The sequence below is a fragment of the Colletotrichum lupini genome, chromosome 4 (assembly GCF_023278565.1).
Source record: "Colletotrichum lupini chromosome 4, complete sequence".
NCBI lineage: Eukaryota > Fungi > Ascomycota > Sordariomycetes > Glomerellales > Glomerellaceae > Colletotrichum > Colletotrichum lupini.
The window spans coordinates 1,342,391-1,359,600 of NC_064677.1; the positions used below are offsets into that span (position 1 = coordinate 1,342,391).

General features: G+C 51.4%; 8 protein-coding genes across 8 annotated transcripts; 4 read left to right on the forward strand and 4 right to left on the reverse strand.

Annotated features, from left to right (window-relative positions):
- Window positions 1-158: 158 nt before the first annotated feature.
- Window positions 159-1,700, reverse strand: CLUP02_07526 (uncharacterized protein; the record flags this gene model as incomplete). The annotated part of the gene is made up of 1 exon (XM_049286520.1): window positions 159-1,700. The coding sequence occupies one exon, from the start codon at window positions 1,698-1,700 to the stop codon at window positions 159-161; it is 1,542 nt and encodes a 513-aa protein (XP_049143663.1).
- A 1,980-nt stretch (window positions 1,701-3,680) lies between these two features.
- Window positions 3,681-5,639, forward strand: CLUP02_07527 (uncharacterized protein; the record flags this gene model as incomplete). Its single annotated transcript, XM_049286521.1, has 4 exons — window positions 3,681-3,720; window positions 3,815-5,145; window positions 5,208-5,407; window positions 5,465-5,639. 4 exons carry the CDS (start codon window positions 3,681-3,683, stop codon window positions 5,637-5,639), a joined length of 1,746 nt encoding a protein of 581 aa, XP_049143664.1.
- Window positions 5,640-6,935: 1,296 nt separating this feature from the next.
- Window positions 6,936-7,615, reverse strand: CLUP02_07528 (uncharacterized protein; the record flags this gene model as incomplete). Its single annotated transcript, XM_049286522.1, has 2 exons — window positions 6,936-7,191; window positions 7,248-7,615. 2 exons carry the CDS (start codon window positions 7,613-7,615, stop codon window positions 6,936-6,938), a joined length of 624 nt encoding a protein of 207 aa, XP_049143665.1.
- Window positions 7,616-8,734: 1,119 nt separating this feature from the next.
- CLUP02_07529 (uncharacterized protein) lies at window positions 8,735-10,106 on the forward strand (the record flags this gene model as incomplete). Its single annotated transcript, XM_049286523.1, has 9 exons — window positions 8,735-8,765; window positions 8,796-8,844; window positions 8,904-9,098; window positions 9,166-9,283; window positions 9,425-9,499; window positions 9,586-9,705; window positions 9,737-9,831; window positions 9,885-9,936; window positions 10,002-10,106. The coding sequence occupies 9 exons, from the start codon at window positions 8,735-8,737 to the stop codon at window positions 10,104-10,106; spliced, it is 840 nt and encodes a 279-aa protein (XP_049143666.1).
- Window positions 10,107-10,539: 433 nt separating this feature from the next.
- Window positions 10,540-10,899, forward strand: CLUP02_07530 (uncharacterized protein; the record flags this gene model as incomplete). The annotated part of the gene is made up of 1 exon (XM_049286524.1): window positions 10,540-10,899. One exon carries the CDS (start codon window positions 10,540-10,542, stop codon window positions 10,897-10,899), a length of 360 nt encoding a protein of 119 aa, XP_049143667.1.
- A 396-nt stretch (window positions 10,900-11,295) lies between these two features.
- On the reverse strand, window positions 11,296-12,816 carry CLUP02_07531 (uncharacterized protein; the record flags this gene model as incomplete). Its single annotated transcript, XM_049286525.1, has 1 exon — window positions 11,296-12,816. The coding sequence occupies one exon, from the start codon at window positions 12,814-12,816 to the stop codon at window positions 11,296-11,298; it is 1,521 nt and encodes a 506-aa protein (XP_049143668.1).
- Window positions 12,817-13,988: 1,172 nt separating this feature from the next.
- Window positions 13,989-15,266, forward strand: CLUP02_07532 (uncharacterized protein; the record flags this gene model as incomplete). Its single annotated transcript, XM_049286526.1, has 1 exon — window positions 13,989-15,266. The coding sequence occupies one exon, from the start codon at window positions 13,989-13,991 to the stop codon at window positions 15,264-15,266; it is 1,278 nt and encodes a 425-aa protein (XP_049143669.1).
- A 332-nt stretch (window positions 15,267-15,598) lies between these two features.
- Window positions 15,599-16,786, reverse strand: CLUP02_07533 (uncharacterized protein; the record flags this gene model as incomplete). The annotated part of the gene is made up of 1 exon (XM_049286527.1): window positions 15,599-16,786. One exon carries the CDS (start codon window positions 16,784-16,786, stop codon window positions 15,599-15,601), a length of 1,188 nt encoding a protein of 395 aa, XP_049143670.1.
- Between the last annotated feature and the right edge of the window lie 424 nt (window positions 16,787-17,210).

Here is a 17,210-nt window from a genome sequence, read left to right on the forward strand (position 1 = left end):
CATTGGGAGAAGGCACTTCTTATCAAGCTTCGATGCCATATTCCATTCACTTAAAATGAGGATAAAACCGGACGCAGCATAAGTCTATTAATTCTTAAACTTGTTGGGAGTAAGCAAAACTCTTCTCGCATGCATAAAGCTGGCAAAAGACCTGAGGACTAATACCAGTCGTCATCGTCGTCGTCGAGTGACTCTCTGCAGATCATATCAAGATCTCTCTTCTTCTCCTTGCGCCTCTGCTCAGCATCATAACTTGCGGTTGTTCTCTTAAACCAGAGAATACCCCTGTTCGCCCTTCGGGGATTGGTTGGACCACGTAGGTGAGAAAGGTCGATTTTCGGCTGAGTATGAGGCGGCTCGATGTTAGCCGTCTCAGCGTCGTCAGACACAGTGTAATAATACCCAGTAAGCCTCAGCTCGGCACCCTCCTCCTCAGTCAACCCTTCCTCCTCTACGACTTCCCTGAACCATCGGTGCCACATCTTCGATTCGTGGTGACTGGGGTACATACCTTTCAACTTTTTGAATTCTTCGTCCTCAAGGTGTTCTTTCCAGGCAAGTTGCCGTGCTTCTTTGAGGGATGCGGGAAGACCGTAGAACTGGACAGAGGAGTATTTACCCTCACCCAAATCGAGGCGGACGAATCTAGTTTCCTTGCTGTCAATGATGGGGCGGAGACGCCATTGGTAGACATGTTGCTCGTCAAAATTGCGCAAGCACGTCTCTATGATGACCTCGCGAGTGCGACGAAGGAGGTTCTTGCTTTCTCTGGCGCGCGTCTTCCAAATGTCGATGCAAGGCTCCTCGTCAGAGCTTCTCAACTCCTGAACAGTTGGCAGTCTGGACGAAGTCTCGGCGTAAATAGTGAAATGCTTATGATCATAACACTCTTCAATATGCGTGCCGGCGGGGTATGAAAACAGATTATCCTCCCACTTGCGAAATGGAATGAAGTCGACGAGGTTTGTATTCAGCGCGGGTTTCTCTGTCGCAAGTTGATGGAACCCATCGGGGCAGGTTTCCAAAGCAACAGTAGGGACCTCGATCGCCTTCAGGTTTCGGCACCTTATCATCGTCAGCCAGAATGAGTCCCATGGCACCGGGCCACATCCCTGTGTCGTATCACTGGCGAACCGGACATTGCAAGGTGTTCCGCGCTGGTCAGCACTCAACACAGTGATGGAAGAGATGAGGTCTCGATATTCTGGCCGGACGAGATGGTTCAGGGCCGTGATGGCCTCGTGGCCGCTGAGAAAACTAAAGTTGTTTTGGGACCAGAAGAGGGGCGCTGCTTCGGCGTGCACCTGTCTGTTGGTCAACAGTAGCCCGAGTCCCTTGCGCTGATCGCAGCGGCACATGGTACTCCCAGGCCAGTAATAACCATCTAGATCCCACATAAGCCGGTGAGGCTCCTCTGAAATTACGATGTCTTTGAGCAGGAAAGCGGGGGGCTCTAGTAGTCTAAGACGATCGGAATGCCAGAAGCAGTCAGATTTGTGTTCAATGTCCCTTCTCTTGGGTTCGACGAGTATGAACTTATAGATGAGGTAGCGGATGTCAACTGGGAGCTGACCGAGGCAGAAGAGTCCCTTCCGAGGTCGAATATATTTTCCAGGCGTACGACGAATGTTAAGAGTTAGGGCGGACATGGCTGGTGTGATTTTACTTGTGTTGTCCAGCTTGTTGGGAGAGTTCGTCATGATAGTGTGTCGAGGCTTGGTCGGAGGACAGTGGATGGGTTTCTTGGGACTGAAGTCGTGTGTTTGTGAGTTTGTTTTGTGTGTTATGTAGATGTAAAGTGCTTGATAGTGATCTGTTTCATTCAGTTCGCAAGTAGCCGGCACCTTCCTTTTCTATATAGGATTCATTACAATAACGCTCAGTCTGTGAGACGAGCTGACAAAAGACAATGATGAAGAACAGTTGCCATGGATTTCGTCTTTACTTGCAGCATCTAAAGCAGTCTTTGGGATGTTCGCGGTTTATTGGATGAACAATGCCTTGTATGCGTAGTTCTTCGGTCAAGGTCAAAGAATCTTTGAAAGTGGTACCCGGCTCGCCTTCTGAATGAGCACGGGTTCTTTTTGAAGCAGACTTCGAGTACATTCTTGCAGGACGTGGACGAAATAGAATTTCGTTTGTTCCGATAGAGACTGTTCAGTAAGAAAGCCTGCAAGGAAATGTTCCTCGTGACAAGCTGCCCAAGAAACTACAGTGGAATAAAGGTAAGGAAAATTCTTTGAAGGAAGCCCGTGTATGCTGAAAGATCTGCCTTGTTGTGGCTCTATGTGAGAGGCATATTCTTCGCTTACTGGATAATTTGGGAGAGCAGCGACGGGATGCAGGCCAAACGAAAGAGTCGCAAAGTAAACATTCATACATCCAGGTCTAATAAGGCAGTTGGCAACAGCTGAATTTTGCATTTCAGACCAGCGTGCTAGCAATCCGGATCTGTGATTGAGATCATTGATGTAGCTCGCCATTATCATTAGGAGTTCGTCCTGTCCTCAAAGGAAATCGCTCACCTCATCCAAACCCCTCATTGTCAACGGTCGCCACCAGACGGGCGCTGAATCGCGATCGTGTGGGATAGACCAAGACCACTAGCTCCAACAGCCGAATCCGCCACCCTAAGAACAATGGATCCAAGGAGGCAAACATGGCTCTCGCTCCATGCAGAAGAAAAAAACTCAAACGTCCTCCTCTCCCCTCCGACTTCACCGAGACTAAGCAGAATTTCTGTCCGCTGATATCAAGCAGTCTTACTCCGCAACTGACAAGTCCTAGACCACAATTCTCGATCCACAATGTCGACACGATAACGCTCGAGACCTCGCTTGTGGATATCGAGCATGCGAGCCGCGATGACATCCCAGTAAGAGCTGCTGTAAGCTAAGCCACAACCAGTAGGAGGGGCGTAGGATCAATCGGATGAAAAGAACAAAGCACCAACGCAACTCCTCACTCCCCGTCTCTCACGCCGACGGGCTGCTCGTAGGCGTCACTTCGAGACAAGGCAGCGCAACCGTGCTCCTTGATCTCCTCACAAAAGCCATGTTTCGCAGTCCAGGCTAAGGGAGGGAGAGTTTATCAGTCTCGAGGCTCTGATTCGTCCGGTTCACGCATCCTCTAGCTCGTGTCGATGCGATCAACCGCGTCCAGAAAGCAGGGAATCCAACCAAGGGTATGTCATAACCGAGCATCATCTCAGCTGTCCACTGCGAGCGGTGACTGGGGGAGGGCAATTTGGGGGACTCGGGAAGAAAGTCGAGAAAGAAAAGCTGCATGTTTGGCTATGTTTCCCTCGCTATCCCTCCCTCATCGTGCGTCGGCGGTGCATGTGGTGCTCAGAAGTGTGGCGGGTGTTTCTGGGGTCGATTGGTGTCTCGCATAATGGATGGTCAATCTAGGCCTATCAAACCCCCGGGACAACCCCAGACTCGACGTCACAGACGGTGGACGCACGTCAGCTCACACCACCCTCCTCATCCTCTTCCATCTACGTCATCCCCAGAAGCTGCTACGGAGCTTCGCAGTGTATATAGAGCATCAGCCACACCAGAAAGAACAGCCTTCAACAAGCCAACTCGAGGCAACTCACTCTGTGAAAACAAAAACTCGTCAGACTATCGTGAACCCGAAACACAGAGTTTTCCTAGAGTAACACATATTATTCCATCATGCCATCATCAGTAAAGAACCACAGTGCTTCTGTGGAAGGTTAGTCAGCCCTGCAAATCACCTTACCCAGGTAGATGGCCAACTCGAAGAGTTGTGAGGTTGCATCCGTCACTAACACGACACGTCCCACCAGCCGCAACTCCCCACAAGGTCTCCTCCGCCAAAAAGGCAACGGCCGCTAAGGTCGACGAACGGAAATCGCAAGTGACGCCAAAGAAGGTCTCCTCAGCCACAGCCGCCGCTAAGGACAATGTATCGACCAAAGACCACGCTACCACGACGCCGGTAACAAAGAAGGTCTCTTCCTCCACACACAAGCCCACATCATCGGCCTCAAAGCCTGCAGCATCAGCTTCCAAGACTGCATCGTCTGCATCGAAACCAGTCACATCCTCCGCTCACAGAACCGCGGATCACGCATCCAAGACCGCTTCATCATCCGCACACAAGACAGCCGACCATGCTTCAAAGACGGCCAAGTCAGCATCGCACACCGCTAGCAAGGCTGCCAGCGGCAGCAGTGGCGCAGATCTTGTCAAGAAGATGCAGGAGAAGAAGACTACCCAGTACACAGAGACCACTGGCTCAGATATCGTGAAGAGAATCCAAGCTCGCAAGGCCGCGGCCGCAAAGGAAGCGGCCAGGAAGGAAGCAGCAGCAGCACGGACTCACGAAGACAATCTACCCAAGAAGAAGCCCGCAGTCGCCGCGGCACCACAGGCTGTGCCCAGAGCTCCCGTCACAGTACCCAAGGCCGCACCCGTCAAGAAGCAGGCCGCCCCTATTCCCGCACCTGCTGTCAGGAACGTCCCTGCTGCTACCAGCAGCCCAGCCAAGGTCGCGAAGAAGGAGAAGGTGTACGCCCCTGGCGCCCTTGTGCCGACTGCAGAGCACGAGGCCCGGAAGGCCAAGGCTGCCACCCCGAAGAAGGAGAAGCAGTACCACCCTAGCGCCCTCACCCCCACGAATGAAATTGAGGCTCGTCGCGCAGCGAAGAAGGCCCAGGCCGGAGGTCCTGTGGGCCAGGTCACGGATACCGTCGGTAAGACCGTCGGAGGCGTTGGCAAGACTGCCGGTGGAGTCGTTGGTACTGCCGGCCGGACCGTTGGCGGAGTCGGACGGACTGCCGGTGGCGTTGTCGATGGCGTCGGCAAAGCGGCTGGCGGTACCGTCGACGGCCTTGGTAGAACTGTCGGTGGTGTCACCAGCGGCCTCGGGAAGCAGGTCGGTGGCACCGTTGGAGGTCCCCTCGGCAAAGGTGTCCAGGGCGCCACTGACGGCCTTGGTAAGACTGTTGGCGGTGCCACCAGCGGCGTTGGCAACACTTTGGGCGCCGCTACTGGCGGCTTGAACAAGACGCTGGGCGACACCACTGGAGCTCTCGGCCGTGGAGATTTGATGGGCACCGTTGGCGGTGTCACTGGTGGAGTTGGAGATACTGTTGGAGGTGTTGGCAAGGGATTGGTGCGTCATCATCCAGTACTCGAATGGTTACGTGGAATACCTTGATATTAACGTGTTTCCAGGGTGACACTGTCGGCGGTACGCTCGGAGGTGTTGGTGCCACAGTCGGCGGACCGGTTGGTGGCATCGTCGGCGGAGTCGGCAAGGGCGCCGGCGACGCGGTCACTGGTATCACCGGAGGTCTCGGCAAGGGCGTCGGTAGACTTGGCAAGGGTGATGTCCTCGGCGGCGTTGGTGATGTTGTTGGCGGCGTTGGCGATGGGTAAGCCACTATTCCTGTTCAATTACTATCAATCTTGCCCTACTAACGTTGACACAGTGTTGGCGGCCTTCTCGGCGGTGTCCTCGGCGGTCTAGGAGGCGGTGGACAGGAGAATAGCGGCGGCCTCCTCGGAGGTGTGCTTGGTGGAGGTGGTGACGGAAAGGATGGTGGCGGCGGCGGCCTTCTTGGTGGTGGTGGTGGCAAGGGTGGGGGAGGTCTGTTGGGACTCTGAGCTGTCATCGATAAGGAACGTGTAACAAGTTTGTAACATCATTTGGGCGATGGGCGATGATTGTGATGGAAAAGAGACGAGAGATTGCGTATGACTTCCTGGAAGGTTGTAAAACAGGCAACAAATCAAGCGAATTTTGTCAACTCAACACCATGCATTCTCATATTCACGAACTCATTTTAGGCTGAGGTCAAAAAGTTTGTACGATACGAAGCGCATTATGAGAGCATGAATCTCCACGGTACTTCTCGTATGTGATTGATTGACAGGATTCGACTTACAGTATCAGTGATAATTGTCCTACACGAGCCCAATGAACCTGTTGATTCATTACCGATTTGAAGCGAGCTACTTTTGTTGACGAACTTGTACCGATGTGTGATATGTGTGATATGAAATAGTTGACTGTGAACATTTTCCTAAAATCACGCCATCATACTCAATCGTTGATGACCCTGTCACCCCAATCCCATGGACGTGGTGGCCCCTTGGTCACCTGCTTGTCTCCTGAATTAAGGTGAGACATACATCAATCCTTGTCTAGCATAGTCCCTGAGGCCTAGATTCCAATAGACTCTTCACTTCTCAAACTTGGCTTGTAAAATTGTTATTCATTCCAGTCTCACAGCACCGCGGCACGTGTCAAGCATATTGATATCTACCGTGGCCGTTTCGAAATAGCGCAAAGTAAGCGGTCGGAATAAGACATAGGCGCTTCACAATGAACTTTGCTTGCTCAGGTGTAGACGAGGAATATTTGGTGCAGTGACAAGAAGAATTGAAGAATCGAGGAGCGCGAGATGTGATGGGTAGTAATAACATTGTATAGTGATTGATGTGAACCTTGGTCTGAGTTTGTGTCGGATATTGTGTCGAGTCACCTTGAATAATAATTGGTCTTTCACCAAAAGAAGGCTCACACCGAATAGTTATTTATCCAGCGGGAGACAGTGTCTAAAGGAATAGTGTAGAGCCACAGTTTGACAGCGAGACTGGAAACCGTCCAAATCTAGCATGATCAACTATCGATCGACCATGCACTCTATCGTTCATCTCATCGCCCAGTCGTCTTTACCCAATTAATTTTGTCACATAGACCCAGGCCCTGTGAAATCCCGGTCTGCGAAAACTTATGTAGAAAAGCCTGAGTAATGTAGTATTAAAATTACGGAATAGATCGTAGTATGGGATTAACACCCTTTTACACCAAGTACAACACCGCCATCGCCAGCACAATGTATAATAAAGCTGACATGGTATCAACACCCTTCAGCCCCTGCACCTCCGTAAAGTCTTTTAGTTCTTGTCCTCGGGGCAGTCCTTCTTATAGTCGTCGCCAAGCTGGCCGCGGACAGCACCGGGTACGGCAAGGCTTGAGTGAACATCGGTGAAGAATCCCTCGGGGTTCTCCTCAATCTGGCTGACCTTGAAGCCTGAGCCGGTGTCGACACCGGTGGCGTTGACACCGGTGACGAAGGGGCCGGTCAAGCAGCCGACGCTGCGGCGGACGTTCTGGTATCCCTCGACGGCGACCGGGTTAGGGAAGGCAATGCTGGTGAGGTTGAGTTAGTATTCTGATTCTATCAAGCGATTTGTACATGTGCTTACCGAGGGGGGCCAGCCTTGCCCTTCTCCGCCTGGTGGATGTGGGTTGCCGTGCGGGCGGGGGACTGGTACTCGCCCTGGAAGTTGACCAGGGTGATGTTGTAGCAGATGACATTCTCCTTGGAGTTGATGCCGTAGTTGAAGTAGCCAATGGCTCCGGCCAGTCCACCAGTGAAGGTGTTGTTGTTATCGACGACCTGGTCAGGTGTGGCGATCACGTCGTAGGTCGAGGTGAAGTGAAAGGGGCCAGAAGAGCCCCAGCTGCCCTTACCTCCCTTCTTGGTCCAGCCGACAGCGTGCTTGATCTCCTCGACGATGGGAGCGGCGGAGGCAGCAGTAGCCAAAGCCAGGGGGATGATAGCGAACTTCATTGTGATGGTATTGGAGATAGTGAGTGACTGGGGATGAATGTACAGTTGGGATCGATAGATACTAGAAGAGGTGGATGAAGATGAAATGATGTGATACAGATCGGAACTTGGTAATAATGAGGGAACTTTCATCTCTGTATATGTAGTAAACCTCGATATCCAGCTACGAGCTACAACTCAGGTGCATCTTCGGCAAGTACGGTCATTTCCCCTCAATTCCACAGCGCCTCTACACTCACTTGCATCACTGCTACGGCCTGGTGATGTGTTCGCTCAGCCAAGAACCGGAGGAACGATCAAGCGCTGTACACCGGCGCCATTACCGCGGTCTGGGCTGTCGTGATGAATGGGCCAAGGGAATTGAGATTGCGGTGTTTGCCTCCCGTTCTCCCGTAGTCGCCGCGGCGCAGCAAATCGTCGAAGAGTTGGGGGCTCCTTGGCACACTTTCCTAATCCGGGGAACATCGAATACCAGAAGCACGGTTATGACGCCGCCGATCACTTGGGACTCGGCAGCGGAAGCGCGACTTGCCGTCCACAAGTCAACCAAGTGGGAGAGTTTATGTCTTGTTTAGGTTCGTCCGGTAGCGTCAATATTTCGAGGCAAGCTCCTTGGCGGTTGCTTGGCCCTCTCCCCCAAATATGCGCACCGCGACGCGCCGGATCGTTTGCCAATGCAGCCCAATAGAGAATCTGACGTGGGAAACACTTGGCTTTCGCGGCTTGCTACTACGGACATTTGAAAATCAATACTCCGCTGGCAGTTTTGACGATCTTTTCCATCCCACCCGCGCCAGAACACAGCCCGCTTTGGGCGCCCTATCAGGAATCAATTGCTGGGCATCTTCCGGAAAGCCTCACATCCGACGGAATATCGTCTAAAGCTAAGTAAGATGCTTTTTGTGCTTTTTTCTTCTTCTCCCTACCAAGTTCAAGTCAACCCTTTTTTTTCGCTCGGCATTTGCAAGAATGACACCGGCGCTGTTGTTGAATCAGCAATGGTCTTGGCGATGAGGCAGAGCCAATGAAGTGAGACTTGTCTGACATCGCTGGGAGCACGTTATTTCTGTGGTATGAAATCGCATGTTTTTTGCCCTTCAACTAAACTCGACACCCACTATGTTCTATTGCAAACGTGGTGCTACAACAAGTTCTTGAAACTCGACTGACTATTTTGTAGTGATTTTCGGTGACTCAGGTACAGATCCCCCGCCGAGCTCCACGCAGATGTCATAGTAGTCAAAGAACAAGCAGCTGGAAACTATCTGCATTGAGTGTTCACATCCAGCAAACACATCACGCCACGCAATTACGATTATTCGGAAGCTCATGCGCGCTCGGCCTTCGTCATATGCACGAGTTGGAAGATCGGCAACGTTATCGATAGGAAACAGCCACCTCGCCCGAGAAGAGACCGGAGAGACACGAGGCTATTGGCTTTCGCCAACTCAGCTCTTGCATTGACATACGTACAATCATCAATGTGGTTCAGGATATTGCTCTATTGAGGCCATACAAGGAGAGGTAGTCCGTTCTGCTTCATGGGTTAGATCCTCAGCAGCTAGCTGGTCAACAGTTGGCGCCTTGAACAACATCTCAAACATGCGAGATCGACAAGCAATATCGAGGCTGGGTCGGCATCGCTACGGCTCTAGCATCCATGCACTTGTCTGCATTTCAGGCTACGACTTGAGGAATTCAAGATACTAGTCGCATGTGGTAATGTCGTTGATCAGTGTTATTAAGCTCTTCTCTTGGACAGTCGTTAGATGTGAGTTTTCATGGCTTGGGCCACAATCTCGACAACAGAGTCTGACCTACAACGAGAAATGCAGAAAGATCGTACAGGATAAATCAGTCTTCATCGCTGCAGCCCCAGTTTGGGTGCGCTTAGTTCCGGACGATTGGGTCGATTTCGAGGGTACATCAGCTGAGCAGACAGTTGCTCGGTTTCGCTGTGCCCACAATAGACAACGTCATGCTTGGGTGATGGTAGAGATATCGTTGCTAAAATTTGGTTGCTGATGGCAGCCATCAATTGGCTATTGAAGAGACAGAACCACATCTGTGAGAAACTGAGATCAGTGCTAGTAAGTATTAGTTCTCGTTCATGCTTCCTAGTCCACTCCCTCTGGCTCGCTGCATATCTTCCTGGGCAAGACGACAAGCTCTTCTGCAGAACAGCATGAAGCCTTGACCTCCGAAGAGGGCTACGCGTCGGGCTCCTCCTAACAAAGGGGTTGGAATCCCGCGAAGTCCTGCTTTCAAGTGAGAAGTTTCACCAGTGCGCCTATTTGCGCATGACAATCGCATCGATGAAGGTTCGTTCGCCCCTTTTCTGGCTTTCAGCTACTCGGTCGGATCATCAGTTGCAAGGAAACATTAGCGGAAGTTTCGGACCCTGAAGGCCGCCAGTAAACAAGCTTTTCAAAAGGGGCTGATCGCGAGCTGGAATACAGGGGATATCCAAGACTTTCAGATGAGTTGCTAAGGCTTGACAAGCTGCAATAGTTGAGCCTCCACATTAAAGATCTTCGGGGACGGGGAAAAGACTAGTGAAGTCGCCGATTATACGGGGTTATTATGATTCGTTTTATTAACATCATGCTCAAAGTGCCCAGTGATGATCCGTGGAGTTGAAGCACGAGCCACATTCATTAACTCTACGATATTGAGAGTCTTCTCAGAATGCTAGAAACCAGCACGAATAGCTCTCGATGGGTTCGTAGCTTTCATCTAGCGTGCCGTTCATCCGATGTTCGAGCGAGTCACAGGGAATCTCAGCTCCACGGGTTCCGGGCAAGTCTTGCGGACTCTAGACCCCGCTTCAAGATATAAAGACTGTTTGCCAAGCTGTTGTATCGATATACTTCCGTCGCAATCAGCATTCAACTTCCATCATTCTATCTATCAAATAACCAAACATGTTATCTCTACTTCACTCTGTGCTTCTGGCATTCGCCGGTATTGCTGCTGCTGGCTCACTCGAACCCACCGCAACTCAAAGCGAATGCACAACAACGATAACGGTTCTTGATCCCGGCTTCACTGGCGACTACCAGCCAACGAGCACCATCACAATCTACAACCAGACAGTTACAATTGGAAAGCCTACAGACTGCCACGGCTGCAACCACGTCACCACTACCGTGGAGCCGGCGCCTTGGTGGGGTGGGATCGGCCCGGAGATCCAGAAGGTTCTCTACGTCCACGCAACGACACCAACTACGATCACGTCACCCGTCTGTGCGACATCAACACCGTCCTCCACGAGTGCCCCATAGCCCTAGAAGTAGTATATGAGCAGGTTCTAGAAACGGAGTTTCCAGGGGATTGTATTTTTGAAGTCAGAGTATTGGGTTCTGGGTCGGTCACCTGTTCAGACTTGGAAGGATTAAAAGGTCGACAAGGAAGTGATTGCCTGTGTCCGAATTCCAAAGTTCTGCATAGCCTGTTCACGGTTGCAACCTAGTAGGCTAACGATACCACCGAGTGACGCGAGCTTTCAGAAGAGCTCGGATGAAAGAACGCGGAGACTCAAAAATGAAGAAGACAAAAATCAGAACAGGGGTTATTCAATCAACTGCACTCTTCATATCAATGGATGACGATGGACCAAGTACACTTCTTGAAGTTATGCCACACAATGCTCCTAATTCTCAGGCACCGCCATGATCTTCTCAGATCCCACTTTCATCAGTCTCATCCTTCTGAGGTCTCGTGATTTCGATAGAGTATATGTTTACTTTGAACCTAGCATCCTCACTCCAATCGCCATACTGCAGGTAAACCTCCTCATCACTTACTTGAAAAGTCCTTTTAGGTGGACTCGACAAGCCTAAACCTGGCCTCCGAGAAGGATAGTGATGTTTCACTAGATCTTGTCTGCTGATGTTTTCGTAGAAGAAACCGCCTGGCGTTCCTGTTCCTGTGAAAGAGTCACGCAACTCCCAGACGCCTGGACCTCGGTCATTGTCATCCGAGATGCGCATCATGTCTTCGTAGGCCTCGGTTGGAATGTTGGGGATCTTGTCTTTAGGATAACCGTAGGCTATTAGCAAAGCATCGCCGATCCGGATGCGGTCATGACGACTGAGATACTTTTCCCTTTCGTCCCATCGTTTCCTTGATTCCTTCTCTCTGGCAAAGCGCGCTAATTCTTCTTGACTCGGCGCGGTTGGATTGATAAGTCCAGTCATATCTGTCTCGATTTTGTCAACGCGAGATATCGAGAGTCGCCTGACTGGCGGCTTCTCAGGCCATTGTCCATGAGCATTTTCCATGTAGTACGTGTAAACCGCGTACGGACCGGGAGGAAGCCACTCGCGGGGGATATCGCGTCGGATAGGTCTGGAAGCAGTAATCTGCTGGCTAGCTTCTTCTTCGTCCTCGGAAGGTTCCCCCATCTCCGTAGCAGGGATCGAGGGGGTTTTCTGGGGTGAGTCTTCCCTCGGCATTGCAAGACGACAGTCAGGTCTCACCACTGCCAGCCGCCCGTAGCCAACTCGATGCTCTGCCGTAGTGTTTTGCCCGGCACCAAAGTCCCCGTCAGCTCTGTAGATTCTCGTAGCACTCATGTAAGCTGCGCCGTTTTCTCTGTTGATTGCCGCATTTTGCCTTTCCCTCTCGACCTTGTCAGTAAGGTTTGGAATCCACTTCGTCTCTCCATGTAGACGGTCGATATAGATAGGGCGCCCGTCATGGGCCATTTTTCTGAAGATCACCCGAGCATCGAAGGATGGGAAGTTTATCGATCTTTCGCCCAAGTAACTGTCGGCATCGATGGGGCTTCCAGCTGTAATTTGAGGTGGAAATGTACCATATTGAAAAGTTCGCTTTTCGTATGAAAGCGACCATGTTGTGAAGCCCTCGGGGGCTGCTTTCTTGTAGCAGTCCATGCATATGTTTCTGGTGTCCAACCGGCTCATGGGAGGCCGAAATGGTCCTGTCTCAGAAGCATTTATCTCTCGCTCAAACATCGGGTGTTCAGGCACGAGGCTATATTCCCGTGCTTCCTGTACAGCCATCTCTGTGAAGAAGCTCAAAAATCTCGGTAGCTTGGGGTCATCCCCTGCCGTCGGGCGACTGGAAAGACATTTGCACTTCCCGGTGCTGTCGACAAGACAATTGAGGTACTCGGCAGTACCGGGTATGGGGCCTGCTGGGCCAGTCGGCCACATGTTGCGATCGTTCGATGACATGATGTCGTACTCAAAAGTGCGGCGGAGGCACTACACGAGCCTTGGAAACAAGTTTGCAGATGTGTCGTACTCTGGTAGGAACTGAAATATATGGAGACCCTCGCCCATACGCACTGCGGCGGCTGGAGGCAAACTTGAGATAGGATGACGGTGTTCCGAGGTCACCCGACCTGGTAGGGGCGAGGATGGTGACTGGCCCAATTTTGGCAGGGAGTCATATTGAACGTATAGGAGACAGAGCCAATGGCGTTCCCAAAATTCGCACTGTACTGCTGCAAAGCCAACTGCATTCAAAGTCGCCTATGTTGGCATCAGTTTTTTCGAATACAGTGACCACACTGCTTCGTACCTATCAGCATCTTGCAATAGTCCGGGATCAAAGGGAAAAGGAGATATTGGGGTTTGGCTACTTGACCGGGGTGAAACCGGGTGAACTGGACCTATACAAGAATCAATTAATTCTGCATCACGAATTTCAGAAGTTCATTTGACTCGCTTACAGTACATGAGCATCTCCTAACAGTTCATGTTGATTAGCTTCTGGGTTTGAGACTGCGCCCCTCTGCAGGCTGATTCCCAACAGCTGCGCACATATGCGAACCAGATGATAGGTCTACCAACGTCGAGGTCCTGGATTGTCTTGCCTTTGCCGCTGCCAATGCTCGGTCTTCGCCTTGACAAACCACCGGTTCATATTGCCCGTGCCGCACTGCACTTTTCCTGATTTATTTCTGAATGTGCCATTGAGCACAGCCTCTCTTCAGATCGCATGTAAATGCAAGTGCCTATGCAAAGGTTGGTACGGTCATGCGCGGGACCGATACCACAACCTGCACAGCTACCCAAGGAAGAGACGGTAGAAGCCCAACTCACTATACGTACCACCTGTCTCGCGGAAGCCGCCTCGTGGACCCATGATGCTCGGGCCATAAGCCGTATTGTACATAATTGATTCTAGTTAAAGCCTGACTTTGTCACCGTAGACACGAAACCAACAATACCAATGCAACATTGACAAACTCTATCGTCTGTAGGCTCATCAGCGTCCAAGCACAGAAGTTGACAATTTTGAGCAGCGCTGCCTAGCAACATGATCTTATTTGTCAAGTCGCGAGACGAGTGAGCCCAATCAGCAAAGACTATAACACTAATCCTCATCGACAACTTTGATTATGAATCTGGCTATCGAGCTACCAAATTCGCCTCCTTGGGCGCAGCAACTTGTCGGGATCCTTCCTCTTACGGCCCTCATCGAATTCATCGAGGAAGCCGCCAAGCTCCATGTATTTGAACTATCAGGGCTTACGCCCGCATGGTGTTGGCCAATATCGCCAAAAGGCGCTCGCCTTTTACTCTCCACAGATGATACCACAAACGCATGCTGTCTCGATCGACCAGGTGCAGTGCATACACTCCACTGCATGGACACAAAGTTTGGAGATCACTACCCTAGTGCAGCAGCCGCAACAACGAGGCTATTCTTAAGGAGTCAAAAAGTCGACGTCAAGGTTGAAAATAGCTTTGTGGCCCTTGGAGATCGAACTCGGCAGCAAAAGCTCTACGTGTATGTTGTGGAAGATGAAACATCCGATGGTCCGTACGGCCCGATCCGTCGTCTCATCGACATAGTATGGGGCCCAGTCTCTTTACATTATGCTCTGGTCAGCTTGTCTGGGTGGATCTTATGGGCAGCGGGTATTATCTGTTCGCTACTTTCGGGCACGTTTTATGGGATGATATACTTGCTTCTCATGCCGGCATCAGGACACTTTATCGGCCAACTGTTTGGAACCGCGCCTCGCAGCCTTAAACCTGGCAGATACAACGGAAACATATCGAAGAGGCTCATTGTGTCTGCCAGTAGTCTCAATGGTCAGGACTGGAACGCTTTCATTGGATCGAGAAACTCTGTCAATGCTCTTCTGAATAGGCCACTTCAGCGTAAGGTATTCCCCAGACGGCCAAACCTCTTTCGCTGGATGCTTCGATTCACAATCATGGCACAATGGTGTATAATTATCATCGCCTCTACACTTCAAGGCTGGGATGCCGCCGTCGTCACGTTTTGTACCGCATTCTGCTCCCTATCAGTGACGTACCTGTACTCATCCGAGGATGCTGCCTCAGACTGGCTCAAACATCAGTGCCGAGTGAAGTTCAAGTGCGTTCGGGCGAATCTGGGAACACGGAGGTCCTTGTTGGGAGCGCTTGTGTATCTCAATCCAGACCGAGAGTCTACCGAATGGATGAATCCAATTCTGGCGAGAAGCAGCTTACGTGAAAAATGGGAGAGATCCCTCCTCGAGTATATCCGCTCAGGTAGTGTCCGCCTGGAACACGAGAAAGAATATTGGGTGACATTCATCAAGGAGGGAGCGGAGGTGGGAAAGAATATCGCTGATGCGATTGCAAAGTTGCAGGAGCATCCTTTGTCACGAGAGAAGTGCTGATGACAACATAATGTTTCATATTTGACACAAAAGCTTTCCAGTAAGATCCTCGAGCAGCTGTATGGCTTGGCGATGATAACCCGGATTTGAAACAAGAATGAATTTTCTGTATTGTAGTAAGAGGGTATCTAATAGGAGACAGTCGAGATAGGCTGCATCAAGGATAGCAATGTCAAGAAATTCGATGACTTTGGGAAACCTGACTGAACCACCACCGATTGGCTTTTTCCTGCTCATCGCACAGCTCATGCGTGTGAAAGCTGTCTATGCTCTCGCTTTTATGGCCAATATGATGTACCATTCACTTCACTAGAAGGGCCATGGTGAATGTTTCATTCCCTTTGCATCCATCCTCTGCCCCATCCCTGTTGCACTGTCTCGTTCTGCGTTGTTGGCATTTTTTCCACTCCTGTAACACTACTATCGGCGCCCTGCGAGACATCTGCTTCTGAAATTGTAGATATGCCTAATCCTGACGATCGCATCGTACTCAAGTCTGATGACACTGGTGAGACCACCGAGTAGAGCGTATTTCGAGTACCCGTATCAGTAACCGGAGAGACGTATGCCGGGGGAGGCGAATTCGTCGTGGCGGTTGGGTCGTAGTTGTCAGCTGGCAGCTCACTCAGCTGGGTCGGGGGATCAGGGTCCAGCTCCGCGACATGTCGATGGACGCCGGTGACCCCACTGGCCGCAACGACTGCTGCTGGGTCGAGCTCGGATATCGGTCGCGGATCGAGTTCGGACATTGGCCTCGACTCTCCGCTCAGTTCCGATTTGTATGCATACACCTCGCTTTGCTCTGGTCGTGACTTGGTACTGCCCAGAGCAGCGGCACCTAACGCTCCTCCCGCAGCTGCGGATCCCATCTCCGGTCCAATGTTTGCATTCGATGATATTGCTGCGGCATCGGCTAACTTCTTTTGACGATATTTCATGAAGAACTTGTACCCGGTGAACATCAGAAGAAGGACGGCAAGAATGATACCAATCGCAAGTCCAGCTTTCGCGCCATCGTCCATGCCGCTTCCACTGTCAGGTGTCGATGTAGTTGTCACAGTCGCCGTAGTGATGCCTCCAGACCCAGTGCTCGTGGTAGTAACCACGGTTGAAGATGGTGTTGTTGATGTAGATGTGGCGGCGGCCGGGATGGCTCCGGTCACGTAACAGTTCCGGATCTGATTAAAGATAGAGCTGTACTGCGTACAGCTGGCTTCAAGCTTGGTGATGTCGTCGAGATCGTCGCTGTACCAAGAAGACATTCGACTCCTGAATGAGGCATAGGTGACGGAGAGTTCTAAGCCAGAGAGTGTAGACGTATAATCGCAAGCCGTAGCTCCCCATGACATTGACGTTGTTGGCGCATTATCCAGGACGTCGGCCAGGTCCTCAGCGCACTCTGAATTTTGACGTCGGATCTGTTGTGAGCGAGCGTAGATGTCCGGCCGAGCCGATGCCGGTTCGGCAGCCGTAAGCAGGCCGGCCAAGAGACCGAGGGCGGAAGCGAGTTCGGAACGCATCGGGGCGGACGCTAGGAGTCTGATTATCAGATGGGTTTCCAAAATCAAGAGCCCATGCGTCCACGCGGTCTGGGGAAGTGCGGGACGGAGGGCATTTGTGTCTAGATCTAGGCAAGAGATATTCCGCCGTCGACGGATTGACCCAGAGACAACGTGATCAAGAAACGGGACTACGCGGCCATTGGAACCCCGGCAATCTGTCCAACAAATACACTACGTCAACAACACCCGTCACATTCCGTGATTTTCGCTGTGCCCTACTGCAAAAGTCTGCACTATCGCAACTCCACCATCCATACTGCCTTGTAATCCACCGCCGGATGGGGACTATCATCGCTCGGCCACTGCTAATTATATAGAGGTGCAGCTGCCAAGCATCAGCGGACCAACAGCGACGGTTCGTCCCAATGGGCCAAGAATGGTC